Source organism: Pseudonaja textilis, chromosome 1 (assembly GCF_049901715.1).
Source record: "Pseudonaja textilis isolate UNSWEBS1 chromosome 1, rPseTex1.2, whole genome shotgun sequence".
Taxonomy (NCBI): Eukaryota; Metazoa; Chordata; class Lepidosauria; order Squamata; family Elapidae; genus Pseudonaja; species Pseudonaja textilis.
Window position 1 is genome coordinate 302827969 of NC_141990.1, and position 20847 is coordinate 302848815.

Genomic DNA, 20847 nt, shown 5'->3' on the forward strand with positions numbered 1-20847 from the left:
CAAACTCTGCCAGAAATGAATGTGTGAGACCCTGCAAAGCATCCTGCTCCACGAGGCTGCGCCAGTGCAACAAGTCTCATTTCTGGCAAAATTTGGGGGAGAGAAAGAAATATTTCTGCTGCTTCTGCTGCTTTCCTTGCATGAAGCCAAAAGTCTCTCTCGCTCTCTCTCCCTCCCCGAGAACGGAGCTGGAGACGGTATCCTGTGATCCCAAATAAAGAATGATCAATTGGTAGGAAAATGGGGTGGGGAATTTTCCTGCAGACTTTTTGGGTGATTTTCCCAGGGTCTCTGATCCGCGGGATTTAAAATTATGAGTTTGGTGGTCTCTGAGGTCCAAAAGGTTGGCGACCCCTGCTCTGAACAGACCTCAAGCCTGCCAACTCAGACCTAGGAACAGTTTTATGGCAAACAGATCAAAATAGATCAAACAGACAAACAGACAATCAAAGTTGAAAGGCACCTTGTAGGTCATCTAGGCCAACCCCCCACCCAAGCGGGAGACCCTACACCATTTCTGACAAATGGCAGTCCAATCTCTTCTTGAAAGTCTCAACTGATGGTGCTCCCACAACTTCTGAGGGCAAGCTGTTCCATTGGTTGATTGTTTTCACTGTCAGAAAGTTTCTCCTTATTTCCAGGTTAAATCTCTCCTTCTTCAGTTTCCATCCATTATTCCTTGTCTGGTGCTTTAGAAAACAGCCTGACCCCTTCCTCTCTCTGGCAGCCCCTCAAATATTGGAAGACTGCTATCATGTCTCCCCTGGTCCTTCTCTTTACTAGACTAGCCAAGCCTAGTTCCTGCAGATGTTCATTGTATGTTTTAGCCTCCAGGCCCTGGTTGCTCTTCTCTGAACCTTTTCTAGAGTCTCAACATCTTTTTTATAATGTGGTGAACAAAACTGAATGCAGTACTCTTAGGTGTGGTCTTACTAAGCCTTTATAGAGTGGTATTAGTACTTCCCTTGATCTTGATTGTATCCCTCTGTTAATACAACTTAGGATTGCATTAGCTTTTTTGGCGGCGGCTGCACACTGCTGGCTCATATTTAGCTGGTTGTCCACTAAGACTCCAAGATCCCTCTCACAGTTGAGCCTGGTTTCACCCAGTCTATATGTGTACTTTTGGTTTTTCTTGCCTAAGTGTAGGACTTTACTTTTCTCTACATTGAATTTCATTTTGTTAGATATGGCCCAGTGTTCTAGTCTGTCAAGATCCATCTGGATCTTGAGCCTATCTCCTTGGGTGTTAGCTATTCCTGCCAGCTTAGTAACATCTGCAAATTTGGTAAGTTCCCCTTCTATTCCCTCATCTAAGTTGTTAATGAAGATATTGAAGAGTACGGGGCCTAAGATGGAACCTTGTGGCATCCCACTGCTTACTTCCCTCCATGTAGACTTAGACCCATTAAGGACTACTCGTTGAGTACGGTTTGCCAGCCAGTTGCGAGTCCATCTAGAGGTGGTGCTATCTATTCCACTTTTTTCTAGCTTACTAAGAAGTAGGTTGTGGTCTACTTTGTTGAATGCCTTGCTGAAATCTAAATATATTATGTCCACAGTGTTTTGCTGGCCTACTAATTTAATCATTGTGTTGAAGAATGAAATGAGATTGGTTTGGCATGATCTGTTTTTAACAAACCCATGCTAACTGCTAGTTATTACTTTACTTGTTTCTAGATGTTTCTAGATTTCTAGATGAAAGAAAAAACATTTTGAGGGTACACAGAAAAAAAAGAAAAGAATAAAAAAGGATGGTGATGGGACATGCATAAACATAAACCTAGAAAGAAAAGAGAAAGAAAGAACAATACTTAATGGAGATGAGGCAATCAAAGGAAAATTGAGTAAAGAAAGAGGGAGAAAAACCTTAGGAAAGTTTACATAAAATGATTAAATACCTTAGATAAATGTTTTTAAGCAAGACCTAATTTTCAAGCTAATCTTAAAAGATAAGTATATTTTTCATCAGGGAGGTACAAGTATTTGAGGTCTTACTAATTTCTTTTTTGATAGGTCCTATTTTTACCAGCAATATGAAAGAATCCCCTATTCCTAATATAATGCAATTATTTGGGACAGAATGGGGAAATCATTTTCCTACTAGTTATGGACAACATTTACATCTCAGGTAATATAGCTGGGAAAAGGAACTGATATGTTGAAGAGTTGCCTTTAGTTAGCCAAATAGACTAACAATATGATTCCATGCAAGGCAGATTCAAATGTTATAATGAAAATATCCTCTCTCTATATATACTGTCCCACATTCAATTGTTGAGCAGAAACAACAAAAATACATTGAGGAATAGATTATGTGCCTAAGGGCAGAATGAAATGCTTAATACTTTCTTAAACCTTGCACTATCCCGGTTTATTAGCTAAAACATTATTTTGTTTAACTGTTTTCTATTTCAGCTAATGAAAACTAATTTCAGATCCAATGTAATTTGCAAAGCAGGACTAATATGGATGGTCTAATTTGATTGAGGCTTTTTCTTTTTTTGCCAGCTGCACTATTGATGCCAGTTTCCGTCATGTACCATCAATAGCTAACACAACGAGTGACTATGGCAATGCCCCTGAACGCTTTGTACCTCTAGGTCAATGTGAACTTAATGGAGTTCATTTGTGCACATTTGCCCCTGCATGCTTTCCCCTCTGTGTTGTTAATTACATAAGCCTGGGAGGAATTTACAGATCTTTCAGCTGTCTTGTAAATAAAATGAGAAAGAAAAAAAAACCCTCCAAGATTGCACCTTCACTGCTACCACTTAAAACATCGTTATTTAAAGAGTAATATAAAGCCAAATCTCCATATAGTATTGTGATATCAGAATTATCAATATAAATTGTGAAAAGAGCTCTTTTCTACATAGCATGCAAAAAGCATAATCTTCCAATGCTTCCTGATGTGGTATACAAAATCATTGACAATTCAAAAGTTATTTCCCGTACCCTTAATATGGACAGTCAAAGTACTACAGCGAATATAATACTGGAGATGGAATGGATCTAAATTTATATTTGAATTACAAATAATATGCCTGCCAAATTGTTGATTTTTCTCAGCCATCTACTACAGACTTCTCACACAAACAACAAAATTAATTCACTTGTAAAATAGGATAGCGTGCATGCAAACACCTTGAATTTCTTGGAGGAAGGTTGGTACATCCCAGTAGCAAAGCAGATACTTTTCATGCAGAAGGTTCCATTTACAGCTACATTTCCATTTCCATTTTCAGACAGAAGATAATGTTATCTGGAGCAGTGGCTCCCAACATTTTGGGCACCAGGGACCGGTTCCATGGAGAGAGATTTTTCAGCAGACCAGAGGGGGCATGGTTTCATGTGCTGCCTGCATCCCGCAGATGGAGCTTTACTTGTTTGAGCGGATCCGTTGCTGGCCATGGATTAAGGGTTGGAGGGCCCTGACCTTGATTATTTAGCATAGACAGTACACACTGAACTAAATGGATTAAGAATAGGGTATATAATAGCCATAGTTATAAAGAGCTTGTTTGGGGTTCGTGTGTTTTATGAGCCCAACGGTTTTTGTTTATTCAGCAAACTTAATTTAGTGCACTATATAAACCTAGACATCTTTTCATGTTTCCAAATATAACAAACAAATAATTACACTAAGTAAAATCTTTCAAGTGAACTTGATTCCTTGACCCCAGTCCCATGATAGGTTCTCTTCTCTCTTTTTAAAACAGAGCCAGTTTGATGAACTAGAAATCAGAAAGCATGAGTTCTAATTCTCCTTTAGGCATGAAAGTTAGCTAGGTGACTTTGGGCCGCTGATTCTGTCTCAACCCAAGCCACATTACAGGACTGTTCTCATGAGGAGTATAGAAGATAGAAACATGAGTTGTACAAAATAAAGGTGTAATATAAATCTAAAGATTAGTAAGTAATGTAGGAAGGTTAAACACCTACAGTGGCCACATAACAAAAATAAATGAACAAGGCATGCATATTTGCAAAATAGCTTGAACATATGTTAATGTTTGTATCTATATGACAAATATAATGAATAATCTGAATAAAAAGAATTGAAAATAATTATTATACTAGTAATAAATCTCATCATAGTGACTAAATTATTTATGATCCCATCGTTCAGGCTGAGATCCAGTTCTCATTGTTGCAAATTCAAAGTCTCTCTGATGGTTTTAATCTTTGAATTACACACTAACTGCATTCTAACCTTGTTTTACCCATTAGGCAACGTAAAGCATCACATTTTGATTTCCATTTAGTTATTTAGTTTTTTAGAGTTTCTATTAATGATTTAGTATCATTTTACTACTCTAATTTCTGACTCAGGCCCCATGTCAGAAATGGAACTAAAACCCTATTTTTATAATTGTTTGGATATTTATTAGAAATTAAACTAGAAGATCAGCAAGTTAAAGAAACAATGATTGCTTGGGGGAAGAATTTTGGATATAGGATTGATCTAGAGAAATGGCAAAAATTGTGGTCTCAAAATTATAAAATGACAATGTCAACAGCATATAAAGAAATTTTGTATAAGATGTTTTACAGGTGGCATTTTCCCCTGACAAGAATAGCAAGAAAGTTCAAGAATAAATCCGAAAAAATTTGGAAATGTCATCAGACACCTGGCTCATATTACCATATGTGGTGGACTTGTGCGAATGCTAAAAAATACTGGACTAAAATCCACACATAGTTGGAAAAAATGACAAAAAAACATATAGATTTGAAACCAGAGATATTTTTATTGGGAATTTTATCTGAAATATATAGTAAAGACTTGAAATACCTGATTGTAAATGTATTAACAGAGGCTAGGATTGTATTTGCTAAAAACTGGAAAAATGAGAAAATACCATCACAGGAGGAAATCATTAAGAAAATATTGGAATGTGCTGAAATGAGTAGATTGACATTTGAAATTAGAGAACAAGATGATAAACAATTTTATAAAATTTGGGATCTATTCTATCAATGGTTAGACAATAAAATATAGTAATGAAATAGGTAGACTTTTAGAAAATAATAAATATATAAAGATGTATTCTTTTCTTATATCTACAAAATGATTCTAGGATAGATCTGGGATGATAATATGAATTGTCATGAAACAAATTAAGTAAAATATGATCATTTTGTAAAACATGAATGAATAAAAATATAGTCAAATGTTTGATTAATAATGTTATTAATGTATTTAATATTTGATTGAAAATACGAGATTATATACAATGTAATTATAATTGAAGACTATGAAATGGAAGCACAAAACAATTTGTAAACCAACCGGCACGCTGCATGTACATATATGGAAGATGACTTGGTGTTTTTATATTTTTTTTATGTTTGTTTTAAAAAGTAATAAAAATTTATAAAAAACAAAAAACAAAAACAAAAACAATGGACTCAGACTTTAATCTGCATCCAAAATTATATTTTATTAAGACCAATCTAAACAAAATATAATAAGCCATAAATTTGAGAATAACAATTTCTTCTCATGCAATCATCTGAAAGGTAATTCCAAGCCATTTAATTTTAACTGACAATATCCATTCACTCTTTAAACTAACTTTTATAAGTTTTATATTTTGACAAGTGACTATAAGGAAAACACATCCATAAGGTTATGGTTATATAGCTTATTCTGCAAATGTTTCCCCACCACCACCACCATTAGGAGGTAAAACAAACATTTCTGAACATGTTTTCTTTGCTCATTCATCTATTAATGTGATGCCACAAATACCATAGCTAAGGCCACTGTGTTCATTCAGCTATGAAACTTACTAAATGGCTTTGGACCAGTCAGTATCTCTTAGTCTAACTCCCTCTTATGGTATTCAGTATGCAAAAAGAATAGCTCCATCAAGAATGCACTGAGCAGGGAAATGAGGGACATAAAAAGGAAGTACTGTATTTTAATAAACATATTACTGTAAACAAGCATTGTGGTGGAAAGCAAGGCCCCTGAGACTCCAACGTCTGCCTCTGCTGAAACATCCAGCTGGTTATTCTCAGTGTTGTCCTTATGCTGTTTGCAGCTCCTCTTAGAAGCGGGAACCCCATAGCTTCAAAAATTGGTCTTTTGCATATCATGTAGTGTCTCCAGGAGAATGCTCCAAATGCACCCAGTCCTTAGCACACAGATCCCATGCGCTATCCCAAAACTGAAACCAATAAATACCATAAACAGACAGCAAGAAAAATGACAAAAACTCTCTCACGCACACCCCATTGTAACATGACAAGCTTCTCCAACCCCAAATGTAGTTCAGGGTGTTATGCAATCAGTTCTAAGGCAACTGAAAACTGACTTCCTAAAACATATTTTATCTTCCAGCAAGTACTGTTATCTGAACGAAAGAGACATGTAGCTGACATAAGAAAACATAGTGAATTATTTTGAATTGCCAGTATTTCTGCATAAAAATTAACTAAAAGGTGATTTATATATTTATTGGGGAATATGATCCAAAGCTACATATTTGTGTGGCAAAAGTAAACTTTCACTTTCAGTAACTGCTGTGCCCGCCTTGGGTATCAATAATTGCAACTAAATGTTTCCGATAACTGTTGATCAGTTCTGCACATCAGCTTGGAGGAATTTGAGCATATTCCTCCTTATAGAACAGCTTTCACACAGGCCTCAATTCAACTGCCCACTTAGGGTCGTACCACGCCATTTATATAGGCTTAATATTTTGGTCATTCCAAAACATTAACTTTCATATGCTTAAACCATTCTTTGCTCATACAATTGTTGTTGGGATTTTTTGGGTCACTGTCTTGCTGCACATTCCATTTTTGAGTTTCACTTCATAGACAAATACCCTGATATTTTCTGAACTTACTAGTACAAATCAGAATTCATAGTTCCATTAATTATATATGTACTGATCCAGAAGAAGCAAAGCACGCCCAACCAGGATACTGCTCCCACTATGTTTCACAGATAGGATAAGGTTCTTATTTAGAATGCAGTGTTTGCCCTTCACCAAACATAACACTTTTCATTCAAGCTAAAAAGTTGTACCTTGGTCTACTCCATCTACTGAACATTCTTCTGATAGTCTTCTGACTTGTCCATGCAGCCTTTAGAGGGGCATCAATGTTCTTTTTGAAGAGTAACTGCTTTCTCCTTGCAACCTTGCCATGCACACCAGTGTTTCCTGAATGGTGGTCACATGAATGCTCACAGTTGCCAATGCAAGAGAGACCTTTATTTCCTTATATTTATCTTGGGAATCTCTGTGAACATTACATACCTTGTTCTTGGTGTGATTTTAATTGGTCGACCATTCCTATGAAGGGTAACAATGGTGCTGAATTGTCTCAATTTGTATGTATTTTGCGTGACAGTGGACCAGTGAAATCCAAGCTCTTTGGAAATAGTTTTGTAACATGTTCCAGCCTGGTGAGTATAAACAACTATTTGCAGAGGTCCTCAGTAATTTTTTCCACGCCATGATACATTTCACATACCTATGTTGTGAAGATCAGAATTTTATAATGAATAATTCTTTAAATAGGGCAAGAACTTCCACACTCACATCTAATCATCATCCCATTGACCAAAACACATGACTAATTTCCCCTTCAAATGAATTGACAATTCCATATTGTTTACATGGGGGATAATGGCTAAGATAATGGCCATTTAGAAGAACTAAATAAGGTTTAAGTGCCCTAATGAAGGCACATAATAGAATATAAGCCACATTTCTTAGAGGCAAAAAGCCAAACAGGACCAGTTGACCGAGGGATTTTTGCCATCTTTGCTTTCCCCAAGAAGATATCAGGTAAACAAGCAAATGTTTTCAGCCAGCTAAATTGTGATGCCTAATTAACTCTGACTCTTACGTTGCTAAGTAAGGTTTGTCCTGATTAGTACATGGTTGGCACTATTTGGCAAGTTCAGGAGTGCAGGCTAGCTTGGGGAAAAAACATTATGCAAGAAGACAGTGCAAATTCACACCTATATTATGAGAAGAAAATGTGTATGTTTATAAAAGTCACAAGATGTTGAACTCTATATAAAAGCAACTTAGTATTACTTTTAAGTGGCCTTTGAAAGACCCTAGAAGAATGGTACTTTATTAGATTATTTTTTTTTATAAATAACTCAAGGTGGTGAACTTATCTAATACTCCTTTTTTCTATTATTTTCCTAGTCCTCCGTTTTCACTCTAAAACACTTGAAAAGTGTTGAAAAACAAATAGTGCCCAAGGGAAATCAGATATATGACACTGGACAGCAGTAACTATGTAAAAGTGTTCCATAACAGGAGAAGAGAATGTTATTCAGTCTAAGTACTGTACACCTTTTACCTTTCTTTTTTTTAAAGGGGTATATGGGAAAAAATATTGGAGAAGAAGTGAAATAATTATTTTAACTTTGGTAGTTTCATCTAATGTCCTTTCCATCTTTAAAATTAGAATCACAAAAGCCTTTTAACAAGCCATCCTCCCACTGATAAAAAGCAAAGACAGTTTGCATCTCAGCCTCCAAAGTACCACAGAAGCCTTTTTCCGCTCACTTACTTCAAAAGCCATTAAAACAACTTGTTGAAGGACAGCTGTAGGGAGTTAATGGAAGGCAAGGCTTAGAAACAATCTTTAGATTCTTTTTCTAAAGAGTTTCTCACAGGTCCTTCCAACAAAAATGACAAAGATCTTCACAATTCTTACCCATCTATCAAAATCAATGGAAAACAGAATAAATACTAGCATCTTCAGATTTTAAAAAATATGCTCATTGAAGAAATATAGAAGATATAAAAAGAAAATATCTATATCATATGCATCCCTGTTTTCTCCATTATTTCAGTTTAATTTTAAAATATATCAAGCAGAATGTGTCTAGTTTCTTGACGAAGCAATAAATTACATATAAGAGAAGATAAATACATTCTTTAAAAAATTCCATAAAATATCTTCGAGCCATGAGGACATCATCCCAGTTGTAATGATCTTTGACAAAGGATTAAAACTGCACATTTTATTTCAATTAATTAAAAAAGGGAAGGAAATTAATCACTGGTCAAAACTTGTTTTAAAATTTTGAACTGTTTTAGTCCAACAAAGCTACCAGTGCCCATTTCATTTTTTATGATTGTGTACCTAAAATACCAGTTAATGATCTGTACTATTTGAGGCTTGCAATACTTTTATAAAATCAGACTCTGCAAAGTAGATCATTTGAAACTTTCAGATTTTAAGTTTTCTTTCTTCCAACTTTGAGTACTTCTACTTACTTCTGTGGAAAAAGTAAGTACAGTGCCTTGGCTCTAGTATTTCGAATAATGGAATTGCCCGCATTGTCAAAAACAACCTCAAATAGGGATTTCTTATCTACCAGTCTCGACATTGACTTGGGGAAAATCTTTTACCAGTCCTCCCTACAGAAGTTTTCCAGCTCTGTGATGTTTGAGGAGTTTCTTACATATATAGCTGATTTCAAATTACTCCAGACCTAGGCTTAGACCTAGGCTTTAACTTTGCTATTCCAGAACTCTTCATCTTTTTTCAGCTATTCCTTGGTGGATTTACTGGAATACTTATTGTCAAGTTGCAAGGTCCACATTTGGTTGGGCTTCAGTCTTCAGGAGGTACTCTCACATTGTCCTCTAGTATTCTTTGGTACAATGAAGAATTCATAGTGGATTCTATGACGATGAGCTTCCAAGCTCTGAGGCAGTAAAGAAGCCCCAAACCATATCATTTCCACCACCATGCTTTATAGTTGGTTCTTCTGGTTCAATGCAGTCTTTGGTTTACACCAAACTGTGCCAAATAACTATCCTTTTGCCTTGCCTGTTTAGAACTGTAATGGTATGTGGGAATGACCTTGAGAGACAAGGGAAAGGGATGCTGTCTCAGGAATATAACAAGAGAGGGAGGAGCTCCAAGTGGCATAACAATCAGAGAAAGAAACTCAGGAAGAGCCTGCCCTAAGTGATCAGGCTGTTAAAAGTAACACTAGGAGATTTGTACTTTCAAACTTGCAAGATTGTTAATATTGTCTTACAATAAAATATAATTAATTCATCCAGTTGTATTTCCTGTCTGGGAAGGCTGACAAGAACAATTGTTTGAGAAGTCCTGGTCTTGCCTAGGTGTTTATGAATAAACTTTAGTCCTATTCTGACATTCCTTTTGGAGACCAAAGGATTTCTCTTGGCACACCTCCCATATTCTACTTTGTGCAGCTTCTTTCTAATGGTAGACTGTTGTATTGTGATGTCAATGGTAGTGAGAGCTACCTCTAGGTCATGTGCTGAAATTCTGGGGTTTTTAGAAGCTTCTTTCAGTATCTTGTGTTCTGCTTCTAGGCTTTACTTGGGAAAGTAAATATGTACTTTAAAAATTAAATTTATAGATGATCTTTCAGGCAGTGGAATGCCTGATGCCCAATTTTTTGGTGAAGTTTTAAAATCCCTTTTCAGACTCGTAGGCAACTATAACCTTTTTAATAAGGCCTCTAAGAGATCTTTTGACTAGGCATGGTGATAGCATACACTAGAATAAATCAAACTAAATGTCTGAGATTTAAATAGGACAGGTTCTTCCCTTCTAAAATGTTCTATTCATTTTTATCCGATCTAGTACACCTGATTCTAATTGCAGATATTTGAAGCATTGCTAAATGGAGAGATATAAAATTTTCCACATCTGAAAGTGCCATTTGTGTTTATTTAAATTTTATTTATTTGTAAAATGTATTAGCTATCCACCTTACCACATGGTAACTCTGAGTGGCTTACAATATTAAAATTGCACAATGTAAATGGTATACGACATGTAAATGGTATATAATATTTGTTGTATTATATCCCATTTATCTATCAATATTGTTGAAAAGAAGATCAAACAAAGGTTGTATGTTGGAATATGATGAAGTTAAATAATTCAGTGGGGTCTATCTACTTTTTCAGATGACTGTATATGCAGTAAATGAATGCTGCTACTGGGAGAGATAAAGTACTTCAAAAAATTTAATTGAGGAGATAATTCTCAGGGAGAATTGCAAATAATTCTGTGTTGCAGATGTCATAGGATAAGCACATTCCTAAAACTGCCTTTTAAAACAAACAAACAGAGCAAAACACAAAATGATGGAAACATTATTTAGTAATATTATTCAACAACTTCCTCTAAAGCTGAGCTTTGCAAATCTTCCTGCATGCAGGCCAAGAGCGTGCTGTGGCAGACTTCCCTGGTAGGTTATTCCATAACCTTAGGGCAATGGCAGAGAACTGAGACTGTCATTACCTCCCACAATGATGGCAAATAAAGCAAAGGACCTGATGAATAACCTAGTTGGAGAGCAAAAAACTCTTATGGGATGGAAATGATGATCTCAAAAGTAATGTCCTTATAAATTCTGCAGTCCTTATAAATTCTGAGTACATAAAACAACAACCTAAATTGAGAAGTTATTTAGATGCTATGCTTGTTCATTTTATCGAACACAATCCAGCATATAAAAATTCAGTCTCTCCTTTTTGCACTATTCTGCCTAGCTTCAGCATCATAAACTTTTTAACTTCAGAGACTGTCTAAGAATCTGACTATGAATAATCATATATTTTTAAAATACCTAGATTGTACTTAATGAAGGATGAGTTAAAAGTGAACTCTAATGAGGAAACCTGGTGTTCTATCTTTTAAAAAAAAGTAATTTAAGTAATTGAGGTGAGCACTATGGAAATCGATAATTTATAGAAGCATTTATAGATACTGATATTAGGTTTGTGAACTCCTAAGAGCTCACAAATCTAATGTGTATTTTTAAGAAAATCAGGGGAATTTTAATTGACAAACCCATTTTTGCAGGCTTGAATGTATCACTACATTTCAATGATACAATTTCTGAAATTGCCTTATGCTTTATGCTATTCTAAAGTCCGATATTATGAATGGCAATACCATACATTTAAAATACTCATTTCAGAAAATGCCCATTTCAGAAAATGGGCAAAGGCCACCTGTTTGCAGTAAACAGTGCCAATTTCACTAACATTCAGGAGACTGGTATTTAATTTATTACATGACCATACTTTCCAAATGTTTATAATTTATAATAGGAAATATATTAATAAAATAGCAACAAAAGCATTTTAACTCAGAACTTTTTTAAGAATAAAAAGTCCTCCTGGATATTTTTAAAATTGCTTCCAACATGAATATGACAAAATCTGCTTGTTTGAATTTAAGCAAAAGCTGGATAATCCAGAGGGTTTATTATTTGTTTGTTTGTATTTCACCTTTATAATTTTATTATAACTCAAGATAGTGAACATATCCAACATATCTTATTCCTTCTTTTTCCCTATAACAACAACCTTGTGAAGTGAGTTGGGTTGAGAGAGAGTGACTGGTCCAAAGTCTTTCATGGTTAAGGTGGTACTTGAACTCATGGTCTGCTGCTCTCTAGCATGGTCTGCTGCTCTCTTAACCACTCAATCAAACTGGCTCTCTCTCATTACTTATTCATAAGCATTTTGCTTGCACAGCTATATTTTGAAATTCTGTGGCTTAATGAATTAAATAGGTTGTATAATACATGCAGTAGCTACAAGCAGAGGATTGACAAGACAGCTTATTATGAGTTGAGGTAAGTTGCTTCCACTCACTTTCCCTTTTGACATAACTTTTGTATACTTGCAAAGCCCATTCCATGTTTATTTTGAAAACAAAAACAATCCATATACCCAATCTGACAAAAAAACCATGTAAAGGTGGCACTTTTGCAATTTTGGTTTCAGAGCTAACTTTCAGAAAAATGAGCAATGAGAATAGAACTGAAGGCATGACATTTGATAAGAAATATTTATGTAAGTACTGCTTACAATACTGCTTACAATAAAAAATAAATTGTCCCTATTTTTTATTCTCTTATTCAGTAAAATACTCTTTAACATGTTTAAGAATATAATTCCTCAACTTTAAATATGTGTATCACAAACAGTACCTTCTGTAAGGCAAAGACATTCTCATAATTATATTGAGCAAATTAATGAAAGAACACTCACCTTGAAAAGTTTTGCCTTTAATGTATTCATCATCGCTCATCACATCTGTCCCTGTAAATCCCATTTCCTATTCTATTCATTAGATGCAGCAACCTGGAGCTTTAGTGATTACCGCCACACTTTTCCCATGGCCTTCTCACCTCTCATCTCACCCTTAAGTACCCCATTCCCATTGTTTATCATCTGTTCTCTTCTCCTGGAAACTGCTGTTAGAAGTTCACTTATCCCTAATCTTGCCTGCTGCCTTTGATATTCTTTCTAATCCAACAATCTGTCAACTAGGGCATCAACCCATGTCCAGGCCAGCTGCTCTCTCCCAGGCTTCATACAAAATGTTCAGAGGATTCTGATCCAGCAAGAAAAACTTGAAGCAAATAATTAATGTTGATTCGATCAAAGCTCATGACTTTAGTGTGCTATTAAGTAGGGGACTGAAGAAAACTAACTTTTTAAAGTTTAAACTTGGCTGTTAATACATTAATGAAATTCTGGTCAATGTGTAAAGGGACATGATTAAAGAAAGTAAATGCATGAGGAAAGAGAGGAAGCTTTTTTAACTAAAAAAGGGCAAAGAAAACTGTTCACATGCAAACCTGCTTATACATAGAACGTTCTTTCTCATATGCAGTTTTAAAATGAAGTTTATTAGCAAGCTTCTTCAAGAAAGCATAAGGTGAGAATAATAAACATAAATAAGCAGCTAAATTATTTTACTATAACTATATATCAGAAAGACAGGAGGGCAGAGTGGATCTTTGTTCTGTAATTTAGAGGTAACATTTATTGATCTTCTGTATCTTAGCAGCATTATGACAAACAGATGGTCCCCAGATAGTGGCCAATGCCTGTGTTCAAGGTAACCTGGTATTTAGTGGGAGGGTTCACATATTCAGGCCTGTTGTGAGGACTGTCATTAGGCATTTACTGGATAAAGTTCTTCAGATCCACTTAAAATTAAATTCAGACAGGATACATTTATATAAATTTTGTCCTATATCTGCCAAATGGTTGACCCTACAGCTCCCAAGGAAGTGGATAGGATCCTTGGGATTATTGACTTAGCTACCTGCTTATTAGATCCATCCCCCTCTTGGTTAGTTAAGACTTCCTGGAAAATGAAGTATTTTTTAAAGATTCAGAGTATTAATTCAGAGTATCATCTGTAAAGCAGCTTTAAACCATTCACCCATCAACTCAAACTGTTTTCTGATAGTTTGACGGACAGAATCTTTCTTAGCCTTGCTATATAAAGGGAGACTAAGAATTAATCTTATGACTTAGAAGTTGAACATGTGGATAAGGTTTGTACATTGCAATAATTCATGCTTGGTTTAATAGTAACATTAAGTTAACTAGAATCAGCTAATTTAACAAAACATAGTAAACCAAAACCAAATCTTAATATGAGGCTTGAACCATCTCACTGTTCATAAAGCAATGTTGATTATACACTGCTCAAAAAAAATAAAGGGAACACTTAAATAACACAATGTAACTCCAAGTCAATCACACTTCTGTGAAATCAAACTGTCCACTTAGGTAGCAACACTGATTGACAATCAATTTCACATGCTGTTGTGCAAATGGAATAGACAACAGGTAGAAAGCATAGGCAGTTAGCAAGACATCCCCAATAAAGGAGTGGTTCTGCTGGCTGATAGTTTGTTCACTTTTGAATGCTGGCAGTGCTTTCACTCTAGTGATAGCATGAGACGGAGTCTACAACACACACAAGTGGCTCAGGTAGTGCAGCTCATCCAGGATGGCACATCAATGCGAGCTGTGGCAAGAAGGTTTGCTATGTCTGTCATCGTAGTGTCCAGAGCATGGAGGCGCTACCAGGAGACAGGCTAGTACATCAGGAGATGTGGAGGAGGCCATAGGAGGGCAACAACCCAGCATCAGGACCTCCACCTTTGTGCAAGGAGGGACAGGAGGAGCACTGCCAGAACCCTGCATAATTACCTCCAGCAGGCCACAAATGTGCATGTGGCTGCTCAAACAGTCAGAAACAGACTCCATGAGGGTGGTATGAGGGCCCGTCGTGCGCAGGTGGGGGTTGTGCTTAAAGCCCAACACCATGCAGGACATTTGGCATTTGCCAGAGAACACCAAGATTGGCAAATTTGCCACTGGCGTCCTGTGCTCTTCACAGATAAAAGCAGGTTCACACTGAGCACATGGGACAGACATGACAGGGTCTGGAGATGCCGTGGAGAACGTTCTGCTGCCTGCAACATCCTCCAGCATGACCGGTTTGGCAGTGGGTCAGTAATAGTGTGAGGGGGCATTTCTTTAGGGGGCCGCACAGCCCTCTATGTGCTTGCCAGAGGTAGCCTGACTTTCATTAGGTACCGAGATGAGATCCTCAGACCCCTTATGAGACCATATGCTGGTGTGGTTGGCCCTGGGTTCCTCCTAATGCAAGACAATACTAGACCTCATGTGGCTGGAGTGTGTCAGCAGTTCCTGCAAGATGAAGGCACTGATGCTATGGACTGGCCCACCCGTTCCCCAGACCTGAATCCAATTGAGCACATCTGGGACATCATGTCTCGCTCCATCCACCAATGCCATGTTGCACCACAGACTGTCCAGGAGTTGGGGGATGCTTTAGTCCAGATGTGGGAGGAAATCCCTCAGGAGTCCATCCGCCACTTCATCAGGAGCATGCCCAGGCATTGTAGGGAGGTCATACAGACACGTGGAGGCCACACACACTACTGAGCCTCATTTTGACTTGTTTTAAGGACATTACATCAAAGTTGGATCAGCCTGTAGTGTTTTTTTCCACTTTAATTTTGAGTGTAACTCCAAATCCAAACCTCCATGGGTTGCTAAATTGGATTTCCATTGATAATTTTTGTGTGATTTTGTTGTCAGCACATTCAACTATATAATGAACAAAGTATTTAATAAGAATATTTCATTCATTCAGATCTAGGATGTCTTATTTTTGTGTTCCCTTTATTTTTTTGAGCAGTGTATTTAAACTGCCAGCATGATCTAGTGAGTCAAAAACTGGCTGTGTATGCTGAGTTAACTACAATTGGTTAGGTTCAGAAAACTCACAAAGACCTAATTCAATATGTTGTATGAAATCCACTGTTTTATAAACTATGATTCATAACTTAATATACTGTGTGATTCTAGTCAATTGCATATCTACTACCCTATTATTAAAAGCTATTAAAGCCTCATGCTAAGACAGCTACTAGTGCACTCACTGAAAATAATGTACCGATGGACATTACCCTTCATTCACTGAGAACTTTGCCCCCACCTGGCTTACTATTGGATGAAGCAGAGATAATCTTTCATTCATTCAATATGTTTATATAGCTGTCAACTCAGGTCTTAAAATGGTAGCCATTTTGCAACTCTGCTCTCATTATAACCATACCAAGCTGTTTTATATGCACCATATAACTAACCTTGTAGGATTATTCAGGACAGTATGAAAGGGGGGAATGGGTGAGTTTTAACAATTTTAATATGACTTTGAAATTAATCTTCACTAATGCAGAGAATTCCAGTCATAATTCTATTGTCCCAATCAGCATTGTGTTTTTTGGAACAATTGTTGGAAAAGTATATCAGAAGATAGGGAAATAAATTCTGGTTGATACTTCATATACTACATATATTTTAGTTGTGTTGCCTAATGCAGACTAGGAGCATGTGGGTATAAATTCTGCAGGAAATAAAGTGCAGAAACAGATAAATTTTGTAGAGTGGTGCAGAAAAAACCCCCCACGTTCACTTTCTGATCTCAAGCCATCCCTCAAACATCTATAGGACCAGAAGTTATACCCTTATTCCCGAATTTGCCCATGCTAAACATAAAACCTGAAACGAAAAGGACACACAGCAAACTAGCTAATCTCAGAAAATGGGGGAGGGGGGATTGCCTGTGTTTATGGGCAATCATTGCAAAACCCATTTAACTAAATAAATTCGGAAACGCTCAATTCTAGATGTCAGGAGTTTCCCTACGGGGAAAAGAGGGCAACCCCATGAAGTTGCTTCCAACTCGGTATCTACTCGGTATCTCGGTATTCTGCCAGCTTGCCGAGTCCATTCCTGGGCCCTAAATCCCCACCGATCCTTTTCTCCCATCCAGTAGTAGCGACTCTTACGAGGATAGGAAAGCCTAACCCTCCCGTCGCCTCTCTAGCTGCGCCTGCGGGAGAGCCGGGAGAGTAGGCCTTTCACAGCAGCGGCTTTGCGTAGAGAGGGTAGCCCTAAGCGCTTCGGTGAAAGTGGGCTAATTCCTGAAGAGAAGACAGCGGTTCCTCCCGCGGCCTTCTCACCTAGCCTGCTTACCTGGCGGTATCGGAGGCGAAAAGGCCGCAAATATTGGGAGGCGATGCAAGGTCCGAGCGCCAGTTCCTCGATCGATTCCATGCCGGGTGCCGCTATTTCAGCCTCGGTTGACGGCGCGGGGTTAAACTTGCAGGGAAGCCGAGAAGGAAGGAGTGGAAAGAAAGAAGGGGAGCGCGGGCAAGAGAGGCAGTCGGCGAGGAAATGTATGCGGAAACTAGAGAAGAGCGCGCGATGCGCAGGACAACGCTATCTTCCTATGGAAAAATACTTTGAATTCAAAGTGGAGGACAAGGTGTTATTAAAGTCCTTTAAGAGATAAAAGCTTGAGGGAGACCTTGTGAAATAGTTTGCACTACACTCTTCACCCCCACTTTGCATTGCAAGAGAGAGGACTGGAAATGGCACAAATAGCAGTTCTTAGCAGGTTTATCTATGTGATCCCTAGAAGTCAATAAAAAACTTGATGGCAAAGTATCAATAATTTCTGGGTGGTGGTGGTGGTCCTTGGTACTCTCTGAGCTTGGCTGTTTCTTGCAAACGTTTCATTAACCAAACATAGTGGTAGTTTCAGAGTACTCAGGGACTGCTAATGATTAGGTGATTATAGCTAAAGAGAGGTTCTGGGTGCCTTTTTTGGACTAGATAACAGAATAACAGAGTTGGAAAGGACCTTGGAGGTCTTCTAGTCTAACCCCTGCTCAAGCAGGAGACCCTATACTATTTCAGACAGGTGGTTGTCCAATCTCTTCTTTGAAATCTCCAGTGGTGAAGCACCCACAATTCCTGAAGGCAAGCTGTTCCAGATCTACACCAATTATATTAAGCTAAATTTCTTTATTTTTGGCACAGCAAGCATGGCCATTATTATTTATACACTGTGTTTTATGATTTGATATGTGCCATCCAGCCAGTTGTGATTTGTTCAGTACATTACCCTTAAGAAATTATGTCTTATTAGGCCATGATAATTCTTCATCATCTTTACTTCATCCTTGCAAAATTGACAAGTATTATTTCCAGATTATGAAGAAAGGGCTAGAAGGAAACAGTCAGAGAAGTTACCATAAAGCTGCCTGGTGAATTCTTTACTGGATATTGATAAGGATACTTGTCCAGTTCCTTTTATTCTATTTGAGGCTTCAGATGAAATAATGTTGCATATATAATCAACTTCTAAAAAATAATGCGCCCAAAATGACTTGTTTTTTAAGTTGTTACAAATTAATCAAATTGAACAACCCTACATTATTCCTTTTATTTTTAACATTTGCTGTATTTCTGCTTGTTTTAGTTAAGCTAGTAATAGCAAGGAGCTCTCCTAGGTATTAACATCCTTCACCAGACAAACCTTTAGCTTCCAAAATTTCAGCATCTTTTGCCCCATTTTAAGACCTTTCCTGTCATAGATGTTAAATGAATCACTGAAGTTAAGACAGTAGCATGGTTATTAAGTAAATCTGTCTTCCCCATTGACTTTGCTTGTCAGAAGGTTGCAAAAAGTGATCACATGACCCTAGGATCCAGCAACTCTCATAAATATGAATCAGTTGCCATCTGTCTGAATTTTGATCATATGGCTATCGTGGTCATAAGTATGAAAAACAGTCATAAGTCACATTTTTCAATTCCATTGTAACTTTGGTCACTAAATGAATTGTTGTAAGTCGAGGACTATCTGTATACAGGGATGTGTGGAAAGTTTTATATTCAGGGATTGGATGGGCTTTTCTCAACATTGATAATGATTTTGGTATTCTTCCAATCCTGTGAATAGCATGAATAAACTGAAGAATCTCAGAGCATCCTTCACCAAGAATAAATCACAGGATAGTAGAAAAATGTAACAACAAATATTGCTTTTTTGTAAGTGGTAATTACTATGTGAAAAAAAAATGTTAGTGTATTTCCTTGTAATCACAAATCTTATAACTAAGATTTGAAATACCTATTAGAGAGAGTTACTGTACCATTAGATTAAAGTCAACTCAGCAAATAGTATTAAAGAAAAAAAATATTTGTGTACAATGATTTGAAAATTGTTTCAAGATTGTGCCCCAGTAACAGAATGGATGCAGCAATTTAGATCATTTGTGCTAGTGTTTAAAAAAACTCTTTACATTTTGATAATTAGCCTCTGGAAAAGACAATTTGGCTATTAAATCTAGCACTAAGCACTGAGTATGCACAGTTAGTATACACAAGGATAAGATGATCCTCATACAATATACAATATTTAGTGGAGAATCCAGAACAGTGGAGTCAGAAATAGCCCCCTCAATCTATATATATAAAAGTGAAAAAGCACTCATGCATCATCACAAAATCTCCAGAACTGTAAAGCCTACAAACTTGAAATTTGGCACGTATGTTGCTCTTGGCTTCTAGGTGCTCACTAAGAAAGGATTTTTTGAAATGACCATCAGAGCATTAGTATTTCGTATATTATTATTAACACGCTCTGATGCTAAGGAGTTCTACTCCCCCTCCCCACCTGAAAAGAAATTATTCCAAATGTAAAACACAAGCAGAGGAGAGCAGTTTCAATTTTACTTTCACAGCAGCAAGCAGATTTACTACATAACACTTGAGCTAAGCTATGCCCAGGCGTGCTGTCTCCTTGCTCACACATCAAATACTGTTTGCATTTCCAAACATCCCTCAACTCTCATACACTGATAGGATGCTGGCCACACGAATACCCATGGATGCTGGTAGGCAGAGGCAGAATTCCCTCCCCCCCTTATTTTCCTCCTCTGTTCAAACGAATCTGTTCCTTCTACTGTAACACCAGTTAAAGGGAAAAGAGGCAAAAAATTCAGGAAAAGATTTACAGACGCGATTAGGAAAGCACAAGTAAGGGAAGCTGTACACAAATATTGTCAAACTCATCTCCAAGTCAGTACACAGGCTATAAAAAAGTATACATCTAATAATCCCTAGGTTAATCAGCCACAAATGAGATCAATGTCTTGGACTAATAAGTATTTGTCTAGTTTTCAATATGAACCTCAGATTCATTATTCCAGGGAAAAGGTTGTTGATCTCAGACCTGGGTTAACTTGTGCCTGCTGCCGTGCTCTGAAGTGGCAGGATGAGAGTCCCGGGATCTGCTGCGGTGGCGGTAAAGTCCAGCTCCCTCCCCTCAGCCCTCTCACCCACCAGCATCCAATGGCAAAGCATTTTCTTTCTGCTGTCCAGAAGTATAACAGATGCTTCCAAATGATGTCTTTTGGAGCCAGAGTGGTGAAAGGGGGAAATTTTATGCCAACATTCAAAATGCACTATTCTTCTTGGCTTCTAGATGCTCACTAAGAAAGGATTTTTTGAAATGACCATCAGAGCATTAGTATCTCCTATATGATTATTAACATGCTCTGATGCTAAGGAGTTCTACTCTCCCTCCCCACCTGAAAAGAAATCTCTTCCAATTGCAATTCAGCTAAGTCACACCCAGGCTCCTTGCTGTCTCCATGCT

General features: G+C 37.2%; 1 protein-coding gene across 2 annotated transcripts in view; it reads right to left on the reverse strand.

The window, feature by feature from the left end:
- NUDT14 (nudix hydrolase 14) overlaps window positions 1-17815 on the reverse strand; it is a 53735-nt gene extending 35920 nt beyond the window's left edge. Inside the window, exon 1 of one of the 2 annotated variants that reach the window (XM_026698601.2) lies at window positions 17373-17815. In XM_026698601.2, the coding sequence (XP_026554386.1) occupies window positions 17373-17453 (81 nt within the window). In that variant the 5' untranslated portion in view covers window positions 17454-17815. Of the gene's footprint in view, window positions 1-13046; window positions 13442-17372 lie in introns of those variants that run through there. The other variant, XM_087922295.1, reaches the window with a different exon arrangement.
- Between the last annotated feature and the right edge of the window lie 3032 nt (window positions 17816-20847).